Here is a 20529-nt window from a genome sequence, read left to right as displayed (position 1 = left end):
GTATAAAGGTGCCGGACAACAACTTCGCACGATAGAGTGCCCACCCATCAAGTGGACAAATTAAATAATAGTCGATGAGACAATTTTCATCATGTAAAATACATTCATGGTATCCATAGCCGTACATGGGTATATTCCTCCAAGCTACATGCACAATCCTCCATCCCAAATGCAACCTAACAAAAACAAAATGCAGGCATGAAATGTATCTGAGAAGCAGCGTAAATGCTTCCCAAGGAATATATATAGTTGGGTCGTAAAAGTCAGGAAAAATAACGATGGCCGTCCACTTCTGACAGCCACCAAGCCCAAGCCAAGCGCTTCAAGTTACGACTTGGCTGCGTCTACTTTTGCCGTTGCGGGTGCATTTTCGGCTGATGGGCTCTCGACATCGGCCAACTGCAACGGCTCGTCTTCGAGAATCTGCTCTTCGATAATCTCGCCTGGTCTCCCGACAATAGGCTGGAAAGACTCGACTTCTTCAAACTCGTCCTCCTCTTCTTCGTCCTCCTCGACGACCGGCTCCTCATCTTCTTCCTGAATGGTGATTTCTCCCGATCGCCGACCCAGCGCGGAACCGCTTCCACTGCGTGAATGAGATCCTGAGTTTGTGTTACGGCTGATGTGATGGCCAGCGCTGCCAAAGTTCAACGACGGCCCCTTGAAGATGTTTCTCTTTCGCTTGGCAAATAGCACCCCGGAAGAAAAGGGATTTGGTGAACCAGGAGGCGGTTGTTGGTTCCCGCTCGGCATTCCTTCATCGTAAATACGCAACGGAGGCGGAGCTGGAGACCCTCGAACAAGACGAATGTTGGAGGGGAACGAGTTGGCCGTCGGCGTAGCCGGCAACACTTTGACGGAATGATGAGGAGACTGTCCGCGTCCAAGAGGAGTTTTCGACGTCGAGACGGAGCCGGCTGAGCTAGTTGATGAAGCCTTGGAATGCGAGTGACGGTGGTGATGCATAGATCGAACGGAAGACACAGACGACGAGGTGGACTTTCTTCCTCGCAAGCCGGCAGAAGATCGACGCATAGCAGATCGAGGAGTAACAGGGGCGGGAGACAACGACTGGCGCTTGTAGGATGAAGAATTCGCTACTCGTGGCCGGAGAGGTTGTATGTGAGCCGAAGGGGGGAAAGACGAGCCCGAAGGGGTTCTGGTGGGAACATTGGCTTGGCCATTAACCGGTCCTCCTTTGGTCAAGCCATTTGCCACGACGCCTTTTGGCAATGATGCTGTCGGGTGGCCGCTATCAACAGAACTTGTAGTCGGGTACTTGCTTGTCTGAGGTCTTGGGCTGACATCTTTGCCACCGCTGTTACCAGAGCTATCCTTCAGATGCAAGTTAGGCGTGCTTCGACTCGTTCGCCTTTCGTGGCCCTTTCTCCGCTTCGTCGCATTTTCAATAAACCAATGTGACAGGTTCTTCCAGTGGGCAATGATAGCTTGACTGGGCTTCTTCTTCGTCTTTTGCTGCCCATTTTGTTGAGTATTTTGCGCGGCACTGCCATTGCTTCTGATGCCGAGCGTATCCGAAGTTGTCACCAAATGCAATGTAGATCCACGGGACCTGGCGCTGCGAATCACGCCTTCCTTCGGTGGTGGGATGGGTCGACGGTGCCGTGAAGTAGATACAGACCGAATTGAGTCCTTATCAATTGGTGTCGGCGGAATGTCATTGTGAGGTCGGCCAGACTCTGGAAGCAATGGCAAGTCTGTCACTGTAAAATCGCCATGGTAATTTGCGCTCCTTTGTTCTGGCCTTCCTCTTCTGGAGCCATGTTCACCGAGTCTAATAAACTGACTTGTCAGGCCTGCATCCTCGTCCACATCCTGCAAAATCGGCGTCATGCGGTCAAGTCGGCTCGAGGCGGCAGATAGCCTTCGCAGGCTCCTTTCTAGCTCCTTTTCTTGTCGTTTTCGATCCCTCCTCAACATCTTCCGTTCCTCCTTCTCCAATAGTAACGTCCACCAGCCGGCCAATGCATCGCATTTTTGCGCCAAGACACTTTCGATTACCGCATCAATGTCGACCCCGGCACTTCGCATGCGCTCCAGGCAGTCCTTTTCTAATGCCGTGGAAAACGGGGAGTGTGCCTTGACGTCGAGAATTGCTTGTTGTGCAGGAGCATGTTCTACAAGGAAGGGGTGTGCTAGTATATCAGGAAATGACGGCCGAGGAAGGGGTCGTTTTGAAAGGAGGAGCTTGAGTAAGGAAATAGCATCGGAAGTAAGGTGGTCGGGGTACTTTGGTTCCTCGGACAATATTCTTGTTCGTGTAATGTTGTCGTCATCGTCGTCGAAGGGCAATTCCCCGCAGAGCAGCGCGTATAATATAATTCCCAAACTCCAAACATCTACCTTTTCGCCGGCATATTTCTCCCCCTTGAGCATTTCGGGTGCTGCGTAGCATATTGTACCGCAGAAAGTTTGCAGATAATTGGTGCGACCTTCGTACTCTCGCGTGAAGCCGAAGTCGACGAGTTTAACGTTTTCGTTTTTATCGAGCAGGATATTTTCGAGTTTCAAATCGCGATGGACACATGACTGTAAGTGGACGTACGATACAGCACCGACAAGCTGGCAAAATATCTTTTGTACTTTGGCCACGGGGAGTGGTCCATGTTGGAGGAGATGGTTGTACAATTCGTCACCTTAGCCAAGTCAGCCGTGATATGTAGACTAATTTCCGCCTACCGCCGACGAATTACATACCAGAGCAATATTCAAGCACGAGCCACACCAAGTTTTCCGTCACAATGACCTCGTATAGCCGCGCAATGTGCGGGTGAACAAATTGTCGGTGGTGGTGAATTTCGCGAGCAAGGTTGGCATCGTCCTTGTGCGCGGATTTTAAAACAACCTGTCATATCAAGAAGAGACAGTCAGTTTCAGCCAAACCAACACGTGAATGCTAGTCGCCCTGGCATGCGGCACAGGACAGCGTATCACAGGTCATACCTTTGACCCATTGGTGAGCTTATGCGTCGCAAGATAAACTTTTCCGAATGATCCCTTTCCTATTAATCGGCCGAGGGTATAATTTCCAACGGATTTCAGCTCGCTGCTGGAGAATTCGCTGGACAAAACATGTTTGTTAGCACCGGTCAATAGTATGTGAGATGGTGATGATGACAATCTCCTTCACAAAAGGGGCAAACTCGGGTAGCTACTTACTCCAACAACTGCTGGTATGAATTGGCCAACTGAGCAGAGGGAAAGAAGGTTAGCTTCTCGCGATTACCTTGGAGGGCATTCGATTGTTGGTAAAGCGGGCTTGCAATTGTGTCAAAAACACCGAGCCAAACATGATGGTCCGTACCTTGGCCTTGCGCCCCTGCACGTCAGCCTTCCCCTTGGCTGATTGCATGCCTTGATTACGCGTCAACCCTGCGCGACAAGAGCACCAGGGCTGGGATTCAGCTGATGTGTTCCGCCGCTTGGAAAGCTGAGAAGAGAAAAATGTACAGGGAAAGAAAGGAGAGCAGGAGCCAGCGCCAGTATTGTATCGGTGGTTGTGGAAGGGCGTTGGGCAGTCGGTGTGCGACGTCCGGGGTGCCTTGTTCGGAACGGAGGTGGAGATCGTAGAATGGCCCCCAAGGCTTCGGTCACCCGGGGAAGCAGAAGACAGAACCTGCCTGCCTGCGTACCGACTAGTTGGCTCGTCGGATCACTCCAGATGAGGAGAATCGCCAAGCTTGGGATGGATGAGGCATCCAGAGTTGGGATGAGGCTTTGGACGCGCGAGGCTGCGGCTGCAGGCGGAGTGGGCCGAGGTGGGTAGGCTGGAGACTCGAGAGAGCCGGTCTGTATTTTGTAAATCAAGGTGCAAGGTCGAATGTTTCAATGTTAGTCCGTCTCGTGCTCGTCGATTCTGTCGAAAGTCGCTGCCAGACGTTAAAAGTCAGATGCCAGACGCTGCTCTGTTGCAGAGTCCAAACAGCGCAACTCGGCCACGACGTAAAGAAGGCGGGATCAACGATTGATCCACTTGACAATTGTTGGTGCCAAGGCTCGCCGTGAATGGTCTTTAGGCGCGAAGGGACGGATGAGATGATGGATACCGGAGAAAATGCGTAGTGATGGACATGGGAATGGGAATTGGGAGTACGAAGAACCAGAGGCGGACTGGCTGACTGTGGTGGGCATTGGCAAAGCTCCAATAGAGACACTGCATCCATCCATGTCTCTCCATGTCCCCCTCCTTAACTTTGAGCCCGAGTATTCACAGAATCACGTCCCACGTACCCAGCAGTCAGAAATGAGCGGGAATAATCTCGGCACATCACCACCCTCCATCTACAAAGCATAAACGAACAGAGGTCGGGCCGAGTCCGACATCGACATCGACATCGACATCGACTGACATCTGGTCGTCATGCGCGCGTGCTCAACCTAAAATGGCCTGATCAACTGCACATTTACAATTGCAATATGTATTACCGCTGCGACTACGGCGTGCTTGATTAATCAAAACGTGCAAGCAGCCCGGCCCCATGGTCATGTCTCGAGCTAGGACGAGTTTCAACAATAAAAAAATTTTGCCGGTTCCAAAGCATCATGACGTAGACGACAGTTCGTCGTCACCCAAAAGCTTCCCATGGGGTGGGGCAAGAACAACAACAACAACACCAGGAGATCAGCTAGTCCGTCAATGCGTGTATGAGTATATCAAAAGGTATGTGCTAAATTGTCACTATGTCTATAGGGTCTTTTGTGCCAAATAAAAATGTGCTCTGCAAAGTGCACAGGCGGTTAATTTATACACGACGTTGAGGCAGTCAGGTACAGGGTAACTCAATGACCACGAGCCAAGCAACCATACCGCGCCCAACATCCAATCCATATACTAGTTAATCCATTTTATGCTTGTCCACCATGCGCCTATCATACACGAGAGCTCGCTTTGTTTGTGCTTCCCTTGCTTCCCAAACCAAACAGGTATCAAACTCCCCTCCATGCAAAAACCAAACCCATGAGCCGCCCCGGCTGCAATACAGTATCGTACTTCAGAAACGTAGTAGCCCTACCCAAAAAATGCCCGTCCTGTCAGTGCCGTACGCGCCGTGCCGCAGTCATTACTATAATACAATATACCAAGAAAACCGGTATAAGCCATAGCCATTATGGGGAGTCGGAGGCGCTTTGGCCATATGAAAAAGTCGCCACGTCGACCGGCTGACCAGACTCAGCGCTTCCTCGTGTCTCGGCCCTTCTTTTTGTTCTTTTTCATGCCCTTTGGCAGCTCTAGCTTCGTATGTTTCAGCTCCTCTGTCATGACCTTGAGCATATATTGATCGATATTGCCCATGCTTTCACCGTACGCGTTGTACTCGATTTCGCCTTCACCAATAGGTGTCATTTCCTCCAGGTCCAAGCCGTTGTCCATCACGGATTTTCCAGCCGGTGTGCCTTGTCGTGCCGTTGATGTACCCGAGGCCGTACCGTTGGTCTTCTCGGTAAAGTCGGCATCGTCGGCCTGAATCTCTCTTTCGGCCACTCGCGCCGCTGCAACATCTTCTCTATCTTCAGCTTGCTCAAGCGCTCTACCAACAGTTCTCTGGTCTCTGCTTGTATCAGGACCGCCTAGGACCCTCTCCAGCGCGGCATCTGCAGCGGCGACGCCTTCACTGGTAAAGTCTACCTTGTCCTCCAACACTTCTCGGACAGAAATCTTGTTGAAATAGTCTGTAGTGAATTCTCCCTCTTGGATCACCACGTCGTCCAGCATTTGCTTCTGTGAAGCCTTTCGTAAAATGTTTGCTTCAATTGTGTGCTCACTGACAAGCCGATAAATGTGCACATCTCGTGTCTGGCCGATGCGATGGCATCGATCCTGACACTGCTTATCCATAGCTGGATTCCAGTCTTGGTCATAAAAGATGACGGTGTCGGCACCCGTTAAATTGATACCCAGACCGCCTGATCTTGTCGACAAGATAAAGCACAAAATGCGAGGGTCATTGTTGAATCGGTCTGTCAAGATTTGCCGCTGCTCTACCTTGGTTGCGCCATCGAGACGAAGGTACTTGTGACCGTGAATATTGAGGAACTGCTCCAAGATATCCAGGACTTTAGTCATTTGTGTGAATATCAACGCTCGGTGGCCACCAGCTTGCAGTTTTCGAAGTAACTTATCCAAGACTTGCAGCTTGCCACAGTCGTATTGGAGGAGTCGCTTGTCCGGAAACTGAATGCTGTGTCTCATACGAGATTCATGCCAAGGGTCACGTGGAGCTTGCTTGCGTAGAAAAGGCGCCCATCGCACAGGAGCCGAGAGCCTGAGGTCTTCATCCGTGAAAGCTTGGACTGCTTTGGGGCCTAACAGTACCTGCTCCAGATCTCGGGTCACAACGGGTGGTGTAACGCACGAGAACTTGGAAATTGTAGATTTTAGAGTCTCGGCACGTTGATCAAGGGTCGGCGTCAAGGCACGGACGAAGGCGAGATCACCCTCGAACCAGGACATGATCTTTTGAGGGATCTTGGGCTTGGGCCGACAAGGGCGCTTGTACGCATTGATCGACACAAGATCAACGACATTCTTGCCATAAACTGGTCGTTGCTGCCGGCGGAGAGCATTGAGGTACACGCAATGTTGAAGTTCTTCGAACCGACCCCATCTTGCTCCGCTCTCCAGATACGAAATGCTGGATCCTACCGTGGAGGGATCAATAATTGTATGTGCGGCCTGAGCCCTGACTTTTTGTGCCTCACGCAAGTCCATCAGTGCTCGATGCGAACTAAGCTGAGCGATTCGATCCGCATTGACGCTGCTTAATTTCTCGTGTTGGGTAGGTACGAGATTCAAGAATCCTAAATTGACTGTGTTCATTGGCGCATCCGCTAGAAGTGATCGAACCTTGCGCTCCGTAAAGGTGTATTCGGCCGGTACCGATTTAGACATGCGGAAAGAGGTCATGATTGGCCGGTCGATAAACAAATCTGGGTGGTTGCAAACCTTGCGTAGCTGCATCAGACAGTTGATAATAGACAAATAGTTGCCAGATGACAAAGTCTCTTTGGTATCCGATCTCGAAAGAAACCCGTCATAAAGCTCACGCTGCCGTTTTGATAGACGACAAAACTCAACGTGCTCATATTTGGCTGGCATCTGCTTCTCAACATCTGCTTTGAGACGGCGCAGCAAGTACGGGCGAAGAACTTTGTGAAGTTTGGAAATGATTGCTCTCGCCTCTTCATCCATTTGGTCTCTGCCGCTTTCTAAAATTTGGGATTCGGGTTTGTGGAACCAATCCTGAAATTCTTGCAGGTCTGCAAAGCCACCGACTCCGTTTTCGGCAGGCATGAGGAAGAAGAGAAGTGACCACAATTCTGTAAGGTTGTTTTGTAAAGGCGTACCTGTTAGTAGAAGACGAGCCTGGGTATTGAAGCCGAGCAATGTCTGCCATCTTTGGGATTTGAAGTTCTTGATATTGTGAGCTTCGTCTAGGACCAAGTAGTGCCATCTTCGACGTTTGAATACTTGCTGATCCTGGAGTACCAGCTGATATGATGTGATACAGACGTTCCAAACATCGTCATTATTCCACCCTTGGCGCTTTCGCTTCCGTTCGTCCTGGGATCCATAGTAAGCCAAGATTTTGAATCCAGGACACCATTTCTTGAATTCCATCTCCCAGTTCAGCATGACACTAGTGGGCACGACTACCAGGTGGGGACCCCAGACTTCGTGGTAACAGGCCAAATGTGCTAAAAGTGCAATAGTTTGGATAGTTTTGCCTAGACCCATTTCGTCTGCGAGGATGCCGTTGGTATTATTTGCGTAAAGGCCAGCGAGCCAATCCAGACCGTCATGTTGGTATTCACGAAGAGTTCCGCGAAGGAGAAATGGAATATCGGTCTTGTGAGTGGAAGGAGTGTGAGGGGTTACCGATCGACTCCCTGAAGGTTTTGCGACAGCAAGTTCAGCTGACGAAGCCTCGACTTCAGACGGTTTTGTGTCCGACGTTGGTGGCGACTGGCTACGTCGAGGGCTCGTGGGATTAGTAACTGGTTCTGTTTCTGGGCTGGAGGGTTTACCCAAGTCAGGGGCCTGCGTGGAAACCTGTGGCTGGACAGCATCCTCGTCATGAGCATCTGCCATTGTCATATCTTCATTTGGTGATCCAGCCTGCATCTCTTGAAGTGGAGGGACCATCTCAGTTGTGTTGCGATCAGAAGGTTCAATTTTTGAACCCTCCAGGTCCTGGCTCGCTGCTTTGGAATTTTCAGCATTCGCAGAATCCTCCACCAGAGATACCACTGGGTGATCATGAGCACTAGTGAATGGCTGGTGATCTGCGCTCGGCAGAGCAACTAGGGATGAAATCTCGTCAGGTTGCTGTTTCAACGTCGAATCATCGCCTTCTGTCGCATCACGACCAAGCTCAGGGGAAGCCACGGTGAGATTAGTGCCATCGTCCCTTTGCTCTGTAGCGTCTTGCTTCATCTGCTTGAGTTCTGATTTGCCAAACAAGAGGCCAAGCAAACTGCCCGCATCCTCGTCGCCTTCTTCCTCGTCGCTTTCATCCTCATCGCCATCATTGTCATCATCGTCACTGCCCACGTCGCTAGAGCCCAAATCATCATCCATGTCAACTGACTCGTCGCTAGTCTCGCCGCCGACGTCCGTGTCAGCCAAGGCTTCGCTTGCTGTGGCATCAATGCTTGCCTGCTTGTCTGACTGCTTAAGATCGGGAAGATTGGCGTACTTTGCCCTTAGCTCCTCCTGCGTGAGACCTTCATCTCCGGTATCCTTTATTCCCCCATCAACGCCTTCTTCCTCTTCCTCTGATGTTGACATATTATCGCTATCAAGACCGTCCTCATCATCACCATCACTATCGCCAGATGCCATATTCGATTCATCGATGTCATCATCGTCCATGGTGCTAAGATCGTCGCTGAGGTCATCGAAACCATCGTCATCACCGGACACTTGTTCGGAGTCCAACCCACGACGTGCCTGCAGTTTTTGTTCAGAGAGGTTCACTGCCTCATTGAGAGCGGCTTTGACACGTTTCTGCTCCTCCGCCTCCCATTGCTCAAGGCGTCGGCGGTTAACTTGAGCGCGGACATTCTCCCAAGTACCTAGCATGGCGCGGATGACATATCGATAGTGCCCAATCCATTTTTGTCGTGCCTCCGCTTCAAGTTGTTCTGCTGACTTGGGTTGCCTATCTACCCACGCGTCACGGCACGCTTCTGCAAGTTTCTTTGCTATAGCGCGGTGTCTTTGTTGTTCTAGAAGCAGTAGCTTACGGAAATTCGCCATAGCTTTGATAAGATGATCTTGGCGAGCGTATTGTCTACTGGGTTCCTCTTCCTCTTCGGGAATAAAGGCTGAACAGCGACCGAGTGAGAGGATGCCGCCAGGCTGAACTTCTTGCTCAATTCGCGCAATCGAACAAGCGTCTTTCATGGCGGCTTCATCAGTATAGATTGGTCCATCTTCAGAAGCAAAGAGCCCTCCATCCTCTACTGGAATTGTCCCAGCCCGTGCCCAAAAATCTTCGAAGCTGGTGCCAACTTTGGGTCGCTTGCGGACTTGGTCTGCGTGAACCAGCGGTATGAAACCGGAGCGACCGACTCGCAACTTTATCCGGGGAGATCGTCCGTCACCATCGTGGAATTGGTAGGTTGGGTCATGAGTTGGAGTAGAGAGTTCGTCTTGGGCATCGGAAGCATTAGCAGCACGGAAGGCCCGTCGAGTTCTCGTAGATTGTCTGGTAGGATGGGCTGGTGGAGACGGTGAGCGACGCCGAAGAGATCGAGAGGAGATTCTGGAAGGTGGTGCCTCGGGCTTTCGAGATGTCGATTTGGGCATCCCTAGGAGTTTCTTCTGCGAGCCCACTTTATTGTTAGGTGGTCTGTTGGACGTTGCATCTGCTTTTTTTGCTGGCTTTGCAGTACCCTTTGACCCTAACGACTGTCTAGTCAATCTCTTCTTGCCTTGCGGTTGAAGTTCCAGCGGCAGGGTATTGATTCGACCTGACTTGCGACGACCGTTCTCGGTGAAACTAGTAGGCCCTTCGGCACTAATCCTCTTCCATGGGGGTGATATGGGCTTGAGCTTCTTTGCCGATGACGGTGTTGGCGGAGGGGTACTGTTATGAGTTCGTCGTCTTTTCGCTGGTCGGCTGTCCTCTTCATCGTGCCCTCCATTGCCATTAACATGCCGCGGGGGGTGGCCATTTGTGTACGCCGGCGCGTCCGTGTTCGCCAGCACATTCGTGTCGGCTTCATGAGAAACATCTTTTGCCTTGAGCCCGGCCGGTATCACGTCGCCCTCGTGTAAATTATTGGCGTCGGTACCTGTTTCGTGGGCTTGGGGATCCGCGATGGACACGTCGTTGTCGGGAGACGCGGTCTCGGGCATCATAGCAATGTGGAGCCTGGAGACGCAGTGGGCGTGATCTCGTTGAGGCGAGCATTTGCAGAGTAGAAAATATGGTCTAGAGATTTGTCGCGTCTCAACAAATATTCATACAAAACTTGAACATGATCAGAGGCCTGTGGCGTGCGTTGTGGCGGAAAATGTAAGCTAATGCCGCCTGTCAAGCAAAACTTTTGGGAATGGAGAGAAAATGGAGACCTGGATGACATGCCCTTGTGTTGTGTTCTGTGCTGACTGTGCTTTCTTGAGGCTTCCTTTTCCCCCGTGCTCGCCAGGGTGGAGACTCACTTCAGAGAAATGGCCCGTTGCCATTGGTGGCCGCAGATTGGACGATGGTGATAGGTGGATGCCCCAGGCAGCAACAGGCAACAAGCTGCGATCCAATTCCAGCGCGAACAGTTGGATCCGAAAGCAACTTGCAGAGACACCACGTCATAAACGAGCAATTGGGCGCCAACGACGCTATCAACCGGCTCAAGGTACGACGAAAAATTGATTAGTACCCGTGAGAATATGTGCCGTTGGCATGTGGCTTTCCCCAGACAATTACCGCTGACTGCTTCTCCAACAGATGCCTTTTCAACGACTTGTGCGGTCATCCGCAGTCCGCTCCGGCCTTGCGGCCACTCGATGTTTGCCAGTGGCTCAGCGACGAGGATTCTTGCCTGCTTCTCTGTCTGACCGCAAGGTTTTCGATGCCAAATACCCCGACCGCCAGACGATGTCTGAGGCTGAGGACCCTGGCATGGTTCGTCCAGGCCCCCATCGCGCAAGACCATATTCTGTCTACGATGATAGCATGTGACTGATGAATCGAATTTGAGCAGAATGGCGGCTACATCAACCCTCCTAGAATCAAGCGACAGTTCCGTGACCCGTACGCCACCTGGTGGGACCCCCAGGAACGACGAAATTTCGGCGAACCTATCCACGAGGACAACGATGTCCTCGGTATATTCTCACCCTATGAGTACACCTGGACCAAGCCGGGCCCTGGCTTGATCATGATTGGCAGTTTTGTTGCTGTGTTTCTGGGCCTCTCAGGTCTAGTCTATCTGAAGTATCCCGATCAGCCCACATACCCTCGAGAATTTGAAGCCGGATTGGAACGAGAACTGGGCGGACCTGGAGCTGTAAGGGTAAGTGAAATAACGTGTTTTGTTGGAGGATAATGGGAATTGGGATAACACGATGACTAATGCAATGGATTTCTATTTCCAGGCACGAAGGGAAGGTGATGAGGACCCTTGAGGACCATGGGGATAGTCGAGAAGTGGACTTGTACATATACTAGGTGCGGAATAAAGAGACAATCATAAAAAAAAACACACTTTCTGCTGGCACTTTTAGTAGTAGTTCGGACACCCAAGTTGTGGCTATGTCTCGACTAGGTGGCCAAACTAGGTAGAATTATCATTTCCTTTGTTCATGAAGATAACACTGGACAGATAGGCTCTATCTGTCGAATGTCGAAGAACCGGATTCAGCATCCATGGTATCTGACCAGGCTTGCAGTTGGTGATGGTGAATGCTATCGGTGTGTTGAGCCTCTAGCAAAGCGACGGCTGCAGCCGACAACTTTTCAAACTGGTAAGTGGACTTGAGTACAGATTCCAAGGCGACGGTGGTGTCGGGCCGCGACAGGCCCGGGCGACTTCCACAGATCTCATGTTTACGGTACCTACCTGGGCAGGTAGCCTGTTCGCTCGAGTTGGCACACGCATCCCATATTTTTCACATGCTCGCTTACCACTGCTTCTTTGAGCGACCTTGCGAGGCTGCAATGGCAGGAGCGTGCCTTATTCTTGACATTATCGCCGTTACTTGTATTCGCTTTGTTTCTTTCTACCATAACCACGCCAATAGATTATTTGCTACTCGTTGGCTTTCTTGTTTTGTTTTGCTCCGTATCTCGATTCTCGGCTTTTCCTTTGGTGGAGAATCCCTTTGTTTGATTACGACAAGAAGCCTGGATGCCAACTCCTTCGATCCAACGCTACTATTGTTCTTCGTGTGGCCGTCTCTCGTCGTAGAGACATGGCATTGACGTCATCTGCATTCATCATTTGACTTGGAGAATACGCCCACCTGCAATCATTGACGAAGCCGCTCGTTTGCCGTGTTCAACTTCAAAATGCGTTACGAAGATTGGGACATTCTTCTCTTCCCACAAAACTGCAAGGTACCAGTCAAGGAGTTCAAAGTGGCTTGCCATGTTGTCCATGATCCAGGTATGGTGCCATGAAGCCCCCTGGGGCGCAAACCTCCGACAATGCTAATTTGTGGCTCACAACTCCATTCAGAATCCCCTCATCTTGGGGGCACGTTCGGCCTGCCAACGGTTTGTTGTTTTGTTCCGAGTCTTCCGACGGGAACCCCCTTTCGGGTGTCCATCCACTCCTGGAATGCGCCGGTCGTGAGTAAATTCACCAACTCATACAGCAAATTCCCGGAGAACGTGAAGTTTGAGGCCCGGCTGTTCATTGACGGAAGACTCGTAGCGTATGTCGCCCAAAGACCTACTCCCAAGCCCTGAACCTGCATTATGTTGATTGAAATCAGATCTACTGCGCTCGACAGAGAGAGTCTCTGGCCACATATTGTAGCGCACAGTTTTGGTAAGGATGCTTAATTTTGCAAAACTCTTCGCGAACTGACACTTCCAGACTTCTCTAAAAGTGGCGACCTGGAACCACTCAGCTTCCCTGGGTTTCGAGAAGAGCTGCTCCAGCAAAACTTCTGGAGTCCGGCTGACGATCTTGGCCGTATCAAATTAGTGTTGAGCGAAGGATTTCCCCGCGATTCCATTACCACACCATTTGAAAGAGTGAAGAATGTTGTGGCCTTTTCATTCCAGCACGCCCCATTAGGTACTTCCGTTGCCTGCAGCTTCGTCATGGAGAGTTGAGCCCTGCTAATTAGTATTTCAGAAGTTCTAGAGAGCTCTTCTATTGCTTGGCCGAATCCTTCCATGTGGCGAAGAGCGCCGTTTGCTGCCTCTATGCAAGTCCCCACGCTTCAACCGGACGACTCCGAGTCCCATGCTCATTCACCTCAACGACGAGGAAGTAGCTCCGACAAGTTGAGCTATGCCACGAATTCATTTCAAAGCACTGGAACGAACTCTGTACTAGTGCCTGGGGGGCGACGAGTAACACACCCTGTGTACGGACCATGCTTCTATCCTACACAAAATGGGTTGGATCCATTTGGCAACGCCGGCTCATATTTCGAATGGCTGAATTGTATGGACATAGGCATGACCGCGGCCGCCGGGGATAATCACTTCAACCCGAACCACAGCTCTGTTGCACAGAGAAGTACAAGAAGAACTAGCACTGATGTCAGCATGCCAGACTACGTCCCTGCGAAGTCTGACAGCCAATGTGTGGAACAGCAACTGGCCCCAGAACCTTTTCCCGGTGAGGATGGGAGGCAAAGCGAACAGTCTAAAGCCCCTATCAACGCGCCGTCAGCCGACGTTGAACACAAGAGAGAGGGTAGGGTATTTAGAGAATATTTCTCAGGGTTTTAGATGCGCAGCTTGCTAACTCAACCGCATCTAGGGGCTGCGTTTCCGGTCCCCACAGATAACACATCCTTTCCGCCTGAACTGGCCGACTCTTTGACGAATTCGTTGTTGAATCAACCATTGCCCATGAATTTGCATCATTCCGCATTTCACACACCTGCCGCCGAAGTAATATCTCGAAAGGAACACCGCGACCAGCAACATTCTGGCCCTTCTCCAACGACAGCGATGGATGGATCTGTAGATACCCAAGAACGCCTCGAAACCCGGCATGTGTCGCAGCAACTGTATACTCCGCAGGGACCGAGCATTGCCATTGGAAAGGTGGGCATGGCAGAGAACAGCCTCAATCACAGTGATTACTGTGCCTCAGTCATGACACGCGGCAACGCTTTACAGGCAGGTTGTCCTGGTCACAAGCCGTCGAGCGAAGTCCAGGACGAGGAAGCAAAGCACAGCGGGGGAAAAGGTGCTAAGAGAATGCGGAACTTCATTTCAGTGTCTTCCAGAGCCATAGATGAGGAAGATGAGACACGCAGACTCAGTCCTCGAGTGCGCTTGACGTCATTTTTGGAGGGTCAAGCCTCAGCTGATACGACACCGTAGACACTGGACAGCAGCGACTGTTATGCACCAGGCAGTCCAACGACGGTATATATAATACTTTGGTCCCCTTTACCTTCCTTATTTATTTATTTTTTCGGTATACCCAAGCATCGTTCTGTAGATGATTCGCGGGAGGCATTGGTATCTATCACTTGATCGCTTTGGGTCTGTCGAGTGGACGCGGACCAGTTAATGAAGGATACGACAAGGACATCTCCGTCGTGGACGGTGCAGAGTCCGACTTGGCGGGGTGGATATATTGCCATGGTCCGCTGTTGCACACCACAGGGTAGTAGAGGCGTTTAGGTATGTGAAGTATGTGTTGCGCAGTCACTATATCACTATAGACTTCTACCTGCTACTATGCGTCTTCAATAGGAAAATAAAATTGTGCCTCAACTTGTAGTAGGCTGATACCTAGGCTCTCTTGACAAGATGACTTGCAGTGCCGAAGTGGACCTCCGTTGTTGGGCGGCGGGCGGCAAAGCCGAAGCAGATTGTCATGGAAGTGGCGATTTCGAGAGATAATCTCAATTTTCAGGCTCTGGAGTCCTGAGAGCACAGAAATGATGCGAAAAGTCACTACCTCAGGACTTGCTGGGGCGGGTTTCTTCGTCTGTGGCAGGAGGGGAAGGTCTGTTGGAATCAGCCGCACTCTTGTCGCCACGCGGACAAAGAGCGAGGAGCGAGGCGAGCACAGAGAGCCGCCCAGTCAGATCGACCATTGATGACTCGGCAAGCATACTAAAGCAGTTCAGAGCCCTTTGTGAGGCGGAAGTCCACCGAATACGTCCCGGCCTCCGAGCTACTTGCTGTCGGAGGCTCACCTTGCCACAAAACGATATGCTTCCCCCCAGGCGGCGCTTCATATTAGAAACCCTTGTCGTTTTCCTTTTCTTATACACCTGTGACCATTCGTACCCATCACTGAAAAGGGTGACATTTTCCCTTTGTGGCCAAACCACAGCTATTTCACCACCATCACTTCTCGCTCCATGGCTGCAGCTGCCCAACGGCAGTCACAAGCTGTAGATATGGCACGCTTGAGTGTAAAGTTGCCAAGCGACACTCTACAGTCCTCTTTGGAGAAGTCATCGCAATATTTCTTGGAGGACCGTGAAACTCATGTCATGGCTTATCGCATCAAGACATGGCTATCCGAGGACGAGACCCAGTTGCCGTCGACAGGACACACAAGTTTCTGTTCCGATCTCAAATCCCTGGAGAAGAATTTTGAGACTGATTTAAGGTCCTTGGGAAAGGTGGCTGCACGACCAAGAGCCGACTCAATCGTTCGTAGTTCGATCCAAGACTCTGTGCGGGGAAGTATTCTTCTCGGAGCAGTACGATATGAGGATATGGTGCCCGGCATGGCTCTGAGGAAAGGTGAAGAGTTTGAAAAGCTTCAACAACGCCAATCTCGGTTTTCAGAGGATGAAAATGACGCCATTGACACGGCGTCAATGCGAGACGACGGCATGCAGCACGCGACGGGGATGAAGCTTGCTTTAATCATTACTGCATTGTGCTTTGCCGTATTTGTCATGGCTTTAGGTAATCATACATGTGAATTATCTTGAATAGAGTGAATCTACTAACGAGATGTCAGACAACTCCATAATTGCTACTGCTATTCCAAGGATAACAGACGAGTTTCACAGTCTACCCGACATTGGCTGGTACGGTTCCGCATACATGCTTACCGGGTCATCTTTTCAACTGCTCTTTGGCAAGTTCTATACTTTCTGGAGCATCAAATGGATCTTCCTCGGCACCATTGGCGTCTTTGAACTCGGCAGCCTTGTTTGCGCTGTCGCACCCAACAGTATGACTCTAATCATAGGACGGGCTGTCGCCGGCATGGGATCGGCAGGCATTTTCGCTGGAGCGCTCACCATTCTAGCCTACACCGTCCCTCTAGAGAAACGGCCCATCTACAGCGGCTTGATTGGTAGTATGTGGGGGATTTCGTCGGTCGCTGGGCCCCTTCTTGGTGGTGTCTTTACAGATAGGTTGTCATGGAGATGGTGTTTCTACATTAATCTTCCCGTTGGCTTGGTTACAGTGGCCGTCATCACATTCTTCTTTCCCGACCCAAAGAGGAAAAAAGTGCCCATGACATGGAGGCAGCGCATTTGGAAAATGGACCCGATTGGCACTATTGCCTTCTTGCCGGCTGTCGTTTGTCTTCTGTTGGCTCTGCATTGGGGAGGATCCGAATACCCTTGGGACAGCGCGAGAATCACGTCTCTTCTCATGCTGGCTGCAGTACTTATCCTCTTATTTCTCTACGTCCAATGGCGAATGCAAGATAACGCAACTGTACCACCTCGCATCTTCAAGAAACGAACGGTCTGGGCCTCGTCACTGTTTGAGTTCTTCATTGGTGCCTGTTTCTTACTCGCCATGTACTTCTTGCCCATTTGGTTTCAAGCGGTCAAGGGCGCGAGTCCGGTCAAGTCGGGCGTCATGAACATCCCCATGCTGCTGAGTGTTGTGATTTTCACCGTCACCAGCGGCGCAATCGTCTCCTCATGGGGCTACTACACGCCCTTCATCATCGGAGGAGCCGTTCTCATGCCCATCGGCTACGGGCTCATGTCCACGCTCACAGTTGACTCTTCGGCTGCCGCATGGATAGGATTCCAAGTCATTGCCGGGGCTGGCGTGGGCGTGGGTATGCAGCAGCCGCTCATCGCAGTCCAGGTTGTCCTCGACATGGCAGACGTGCCCACCGGCACGGCAATCATTATATTCATGCAGTCACTCGGCGGCGCGCTCTTCGTGTCGGCTGGCCAAACTGTGTTTACCAACCGTCTCGAGAACTTTTTGCACGAGTTTGCTCCTCAGGTTGATCCCAAGGCCGTTCTCGCGGCGGGCGCGACAGGTATTCGGACCGCTTTCCCAGAGGAGTTTCTGGGCGCGATTGTGAAGGCGTTCAATTCCGCACTCACGAATTGCTTTTGGGTTTCGACGGCGACGGCGTCTGCGGCCATCACGGGCGCCGTGTTTGTGGAGTGGAAGAGTGTGAAGGGGAAGAACGTGGATATGGCGGCTGCTTAATGAGTCAATGAGTTGCTGACTGCGTTTTCATTTCTTGGCGTTGAGATATATGGTGGGCGTTTATTGGTGGTGGTAATTTGGTCCAGGTTTATGACTACTTTGTTGTGCCGCATCATGCTTTGAGTTGTTGCTCGCTCCCACGTACAATCTTGATGAGCATGGTGAGCGGAGACGAGTACGCTAATAAGGAATGATGGAGCATCGTTCAGTCCCAGCGGTCACAGTGCATGGACATGTTGCTTCATCCGAGGACTGACAAACCTCCGTATCCCAAGTCCCAACATGCTATGCCCGCCTTCAGCCAACGCATGTACATGTGCCATGGCGGAAATTCTTCTTCTAGTTTCCTAAATTGAGAGTACTTGACTTTTGTTTAGTGATCAAACACATGCAACTAGAAAGATTGGAAGCGTTTCCGGTCATGGGGAGAAGGGCCAAGAGTCAATATCCTTACAAGTCACAAACCAGCATGATAACCCTGCATGGATCAACAACCGCTTCAATGATTGCTAGAAGTGCGACGAACTGTACACCTTTGTCCTACGGTCTGACAGTTGGGCAAACAGTGACAAACATTCAACGGGGAGAGTAGCCGCCCTTTCCTGACGTAGCACTACATCTGTAATTTCCGCCGCAACAACGAAGTCGGATAAGCACCGCATTAAGCGTTGCTGTGTACTGTCTGGTGTAACTGTCTTGGCCAGTAGTCGGCAGGGGGACGTTGGAAAAATGTGACAACACATGTTGGCACACAAGAAGTGTCGCAAAGGCAGCATGCTCTACTCCGTAATTGCGAAGCAACGACGGAGCAGAGCCTCTTGTATCCCGTTGACAGGAAGTCCAGTGGTAACACTGCGCCAGATGAACATGACGACCGACTTCAATTGGCAAGTTCAATTTGACGTCTCAGTTTTCTGGCTGCCCCTTGAAGTGAAGCAATTGCCTTTACATTGTCTCGTGTGTAGCAATGTCGCACGACATAGAGCCCAACGGACCCAATGTAAGTCATTCAGGGCCTGCAGATTGGCACATGGGAAATCCATTCATGAATTCTAGACTCGGCTCTATTCCACAACGTGTAACACGGAAGGTTTCCGGGCTTGGTAGTTGGCAGAAACTGACACATTGGCACTGCAAAGTAGCCGCATCCGACAAAAATAACCTGTCAACATGGAAGAGAACATGCAGAGAGATGTGGAAACGTTGGCTTTGGCTGCGGGCGCTCCTCCATGATCAGACGATACAGGGGGCTTGGTGCTACGCGACGTGTATATTGGTCAGGTGTCATCTGACTTTGCTGCCAGAGGCTCTTTGAGCTGCGTCGATTCGTCCGGTGTAATTCGCTGTTGATATTGGTGCGCAGGAATCGCTGTGCTCTCGAAGCCAAAGTATAAAGACGAAGAGAGCCCACGTAACCGTTGTGACAATTCGAATCAATCCATCCACACAGAGAATCAGACGAATACTCCAATCCACAAACTCTTTTGTCAATACAAGATGCAGGGAAAACTTGTTGTTCTCGGCCTCGTGGTATACTGCCTTCAGGCCTTGGGTGCTCCGTCGCCCGAGGGCAAAGACGGTTTGAAAGGTGCGCTGCCGACGTGTTGACGGCGTGGCGGGCGGTTTTGCATTTTGCTAATGAGCGATTAGACCGCAGCTCTATTCCGCCTGGTGCCGAGTCGCAGCCAGCGATACATGTGGGCAAGAATTCTGCACTCGCTGCCAGTAAGTGCGAGCTCTACAGCCCGGCCTTTGATGGGGTGTGCCGACTGATGATTCGTCATGTCCAGATTGCAATTACTGTACCGGCTATATGTGCGGCCTCGAATATAGCTGCTGCGATCCTTACCCAGTTTGCAGGTACACTACTGAGTGCCGCTGCTACGCTTGGTAGGGCGTCGACGTGAGGACGTTTCGCCTACAGAGTTGTTCCGATTCCAAGTGTTGATGTGGCCTGCGTGGGCGGAATTGGATTTTGCTGTGCAACTGTCGTTGTTGTAGCATGCAAACAGAATTACATGTTCAAGTGCAGAGAGCATCGTGTCGAGGTATCCGGAATTCATGGCTCAGGTGACGAAAGACGTGGGAGACGGAGTCTTATTCTAGTAACTAAACTTCACACGTTTCGAACCAGCCGCACATTTGCCTTGGTGAAGAGCGTGTCGGCCATTTGTGCCAACACCTAGGTTGATGACCATATCGGTTCGGTGACTTTGTTCATCTGATCAAATCGCGAAAGGGCAACCAAGAGGCATGGACCCCTCAACTTTGCGCTCCCAAACCCCGGGCTCATCCTTACCAAAGGCCTGTTTCTTATCCGGCCCAACTTATGTAAAGAGATGACCCTCGGGAATGTACTTGTCGCCTCCCTTTCCGCCAGGCACAACTCCGCCCAGAGCCCACGTCAACCACGCTTGCACGCCCCATGGACTCCGGAGGGTGGGCTTGCCGTAGTACGGATGTACCATGTAATTCAGGTGATGATGGCGTCCGGATTTGCCATCCTTCCTTCTTCGTGAATTCGCGCCGCGCAGCAAACCGCGGAAGTGCCAGATGGCGCAACACAAGGCGCCGCAGGGCAAGACTGCCATTCACAATCGCAAAAGTGGCCGGCGATGGAGTAGGATGCCTATAAGAGCCCTGCTAGTAACTCGAGAGTCGGCCCGGGAAAAAGTGACATGCACGAGGCATCGGAAATAAACGCGAATGGTTGCGGGAGACAGTGGACGACTTACATTATGGCTGTCCTCAGTCGTTGGCCCATCAGCACACCGACGCAGTCTTGGGCAAATGAGCGATATGGTTTCGGAACGTAGTACAGTAGCAATGCAAATAGCTCATTGGCCGTTTGTTTGTTTGCGGCAGCAGGCACCATGTGTTGGGACTCGTACTGCAAAGCCCACCCTGTAATGTCTTTGTAGAACTC

The 20529-nt window shown here is 51.2% G+C and overlaps 5 protein-coding genes across 5 annotated transcripts; 3 read left to right on the top strand and 2 right to left on the bottom strand.

Annotated features, from left to right (window-relative positions):
* Nucleotides 1-327: 327 nt before the first annotated feature.
* On the bottom strand, nt 328-3313 carry MAA_07912 (serine/threonine protein kinase; the record flags this gene model as incomplete). The annotated part of the gene is made up of 5 exons (XM_007825910.2): nt 328-2657; nt 2719-2866; nt 2965-3082; nt 3181-3209; nt 3248-3313. The coding sequence occupies 5 exons, from the start codon at nt 3311-3313 to the stop codon at nt 328-330; spliced, it is 2691 nt and encodes an 896-aa protein (XP_007824101.2).
* Nucleotides 3314-5191: 1878 nt separating this feature from the next.
* MAA_07913 (helicase SWR1) lies at nt 5192-10384 on the bottom strand (the record flags this gene model as incomplete). The annotated part of the gene is made up of 1 exon (XM_007825911.2): nt 5192-10384. The coding sequence occupies one exon, from the start codon at nt 10382-10384 to the stop codon at nt 5192-5194; it is 5193 nt and encodes a 1730-aa protein (XP_007824102.2).
* A 350-nt stretch (nt 10385-10734) lies between these two features.
* On the top strand, nt 10735-11653 carry MAA_07914 (NADH:ubiquinone oxidoreductase 20.1kD subunit; the record flags this gene model as incomplete). Its single annotated transcript, XM_007825912.2, has 4 exons — nt 10735-10881; nt 10974-11150; nt 11230-11541; nt 11624-11653. 4 exons carry the CDS (start codon nt 10735-10737, stop codon nt 11651-11653), a joined length of 666 nt encoding a protein of 221 aa, XP_007824103.2.
* Nucleotides 11654-12536: 883 nt separating this feature from the next.
* On the top strand, nt 12537-14540 carry MAA_07915 (NADH dehydrogenase (ubiquinone)-like protein; the record flags this gene model as incomplete). The annotated part of the gene is made up of 6 exons (XM_007825913.2): nt 12537-12633; nt 12706-12904; nt 12965-13020; nt 13069-13272; nt 13333-13902; nt 13969-14540. 6 exons carry the CDS (start codon nt 12537-12539, stop codon nt 14538-14540), a joined length of 1698 nt encoding a protein of 565 aa, XP_007824104.2.
* Nucleotides 14541-15535: 995 nt separating this feature from the next.
* MAA_07916 (major facilitator superfamily transporter) lies at nt 15536-17603 on the top strand (the record flags this gene model as incomplete). The annotated part of the gene is made up of 2 exons (XM_007825914.2): nt 15536-16094; nt 16150-17603. The coding sequence occupies 2 exons, from the start codon at nt 15536-15538 to the stop codon at nt 17601-17603; spliced, it is 2013 nt and encodes a 670-aa protein (XP_007824105.2).
* Nucleotides 17604-20529: the final 2926 nt, after the last annotated feature.

This window comes from Metarhizium robertsii (assembly GCF_000187425.2).
Source record: "Metarhizium robertsii ARSEF 23 chromosome Unknown MAA_Scf_2, whole genome shotgun sequence".
Classification (NCBI taxonomy): domain Eukaryota; kingdom Fungi; phylum Ascomycota; class Sordariomycetes; order Hypocreales; family Clavicipitaceae; genus Metarhizium; species Metarhizium robertsii.
This window is presented reverse-complemented; position numbering and strand designations above follow the sequence as displayed.